Below are 2505 nucleotides of genomic sequence, written 5' to 3'. Positions count from 1 at the left end.
GTGAACTAAAAAATGATTTGCATATCTGACTCCATTCCTGTGGATACAGATTAATACATATACTCACCTCAAGAATATAAAATTCTCTTTAAATTTAATTTTTAGGTTTAGGCAGTATACAAATGGCCCAATTAGCCTTTTTGTCTATTTCAACATAAGTATTACCTATATTTCTAAATTTATGTATTCAATATGTATTCCTACTTAAATCTGGAGTATAAATCTATTATTGTTTCTAATTGCTAAAACAACCATTTACCTAGTAACCAAGAAGCCTATTATATCTTCTTAGAATATTTCTCTTTATTAATTGTCCTAGAATCTAATTCAAAGGAAAGATGTCCTGTGCCAGAGGCTAAAGCACATGTGTCAAACACAAGGCCCGCGGGCCAAATCCAGCCCACCAGGCCTTGCAATGTGGCTCGCACCGCGCTGTCATCACTGCACTCCGCTGTCAGTTTATGACATTGTCAGTTTATGACTGTTCAGTAAACCATTCGGCCCGCAATTTAGGCTGGATTTTAGATTTTGGCCCCTTCTCTGATTGAGTTCGACACCCCTAGGCTAAAGCAAACAGCAGTTAGCTTCAAAAAGAGACACTGGAAGGCCAATGTACTCTGGTATTCAGCAAGGCTGAATATCAGCATAAGTTTTGCTTCTACTGTGATTTTAATGGCTTGAGGCAACTTCCTGGCTTGATAATCCTTACATTGTTTATCAAACTTTACCTTTGATCTGCCTGTATGCATTGCTAAAGGGAAAATGTGTATTCAGAGTGAATTAAAAGCAAATGGGATCCAGTTTCGAAGTGCCTCTTCAGGAAAAGAGGTTTCCACCTGGCCCCTCATGCCTTCCAAACTCATATTTCTTGTATAACATTTTCATTTGGCCCCTCCTTCAGATCCTAAACCTCACCATGCAGGTTGGGGCAGTCCTCCACTGATGTTAACAGGCTATTGGAGTTTAGGCAGCCTAAAACTATTGCTGCTTGTCACTGAATTTAAGACGTAATTCCCTGTCATAAACATGGTTATTATGTCAGAAAAGTCCGACCACCGAGGGAGTCTAGGATATCCCCATCCCATGCTTTTCTTCTTTTACTCCTTGTATGACATGGGCTTCCAAGATCAGGGTACATATCTCATCTGAGTGCAGTTTAAGTTTCTATACTGACCAGTTCTACAGTAGAATGGAAATGAAAAAATATGTTAAATATTTGTATCATCTCACACAGAGTATCATATAGAAACTGGCTGTGTATAAAATTTTGATTTGGAGAAGGTAAGTTCGAGAGACAAGCCTTGATCCCTCTCTAGAAAGTGGGGTGTGTCCGCAGCGCGTATTTCCCCATGACCCTCCTCAAGGCCCCCATGACCTCCTTATTCCTCAGGCTGTAGATGAGGGGGTTCAGGGCTGGAGTGACAATTGTGTAGAAAACAGAGATGATGTTGTCCTGCTTGGTGCTGTGCAGGGAACTGGGCAAGACATACATGAACGTGGCAGCTCCATAGAACATCCCGACCACAGTCAGGTGCGAGGAACAGGTGACTAGGGCCTTCTGCCTCCCCTCATTGGAGGGCATGCGGAGTACAGTCCATAGGATTAGTGTGTAGGAGGCAACAATGGCAGAAAGAGGGAGCAAAAGGAAAGTCACACCTGTCACGTACACCATGAGCTCATAGCTGGAGGTATCTGCACAGGCCAACTTCAGCAAAGGAGGGATCTCACAAAGCAGATGACTTATTTTCCGGGACATGCAGAAGGAGAAGTGCATGGTATACAAGGTATGCCCTAGAGCATTCAGGGATGCAAGGATCCAGGATGTGGCCACCATGAGCCAGCAGACCCTTGTACTCATGAGGACCATGTAGTTCAGAGGATGACAAATGGCCACATACCTGTCATAGGCCATGAAGGCCAGCAGGAGGTCCTCTGCACCACCCAGTGTCAGAGCCAGAAACATCTGAAGGGCACAGCCCCCAAAGGAGATGGTGTTTTCACTGCGAAGAAAATCCGCTAGGGCCTTGGGCGCGACCACGGACGTGAAGAGGAGGTCCATGAGTGAGAGCTGCCCGAGCAGGAGGTACATGGGCAAGTGCAGCCGGGCGTCCACTGTGATGACCAGGAGCAGCAGGCCATTGCTGATCAGAGCCAACGTGTACAGGATTGTGATTAAGACACAGAGCAGCTCAGGAGACTCACTGTCCTTCAGGATCCCCATCAACATGAAGCCACTTCCCAGGGTGGAGTTCCAGTGCTCCATTCTCTTCAGTTGCCTAGAACCAAATGGATTTTCAGTGAAACCTTTTCTCAGGGAGTTCACCCTCATTATCTATGGGGTGGCCAACAGGAATCCCATGACGTGGTACCTCTTCCTCCTCGTACCTATGTTTGCTTTATGACTTCTGACTTTTTGAATCTTATTATTTAATTATGATAAAGCGTGTTGCTAATAGCTGATCATTAAGAATTCCCTTTAGCTGAAACCGGTTTGGCTCAGTGGAT

General features: G+C 44.8%; 1 protein-coding gene across 1 annotated transcript; it reads right to left on the bottom strand.

Annotated features, from left to right (window-relative positions):
* Positions 1–1312: 1312 nt before the first annotated feature.
* On the bottom strand, positions 1313–2290 carry LOC311627809 (olfactory receptor 2AG2-like; the record flags this gene model as incomplete). Its single annotated transcript, XM_084894417.1, has 1 exon — positions 1313–2290. Exon 1 carries the CDS (start codon positions 2261–2263, stop codon positions 1313–1315), a length of 951 nt encoding a protein of 316 aa, XP_084750543.1. The 5' UTR covers positions 2264–2290.
* Between the last annotated feature and the right edge of the window lie 215 nt (positions 2291–2505).

The sequence above is a fragment of the Pipistrellus hanaki genome (genome assembly GCF_964339955.1).
Source record: "Pipistrellus hanaki genome assembly, chromosome: 9".
NCBI lineage: Eukaryota > Metazoa > Chordata > Mammalia > Chiroptera > Vespertilionidae > Pipistrellus > Pipistrellus hanaki.
Note: the sequence above shows the minus strand (reverse complement) of the source record. Positions and strands in the feature narration are given on the sequence as shown.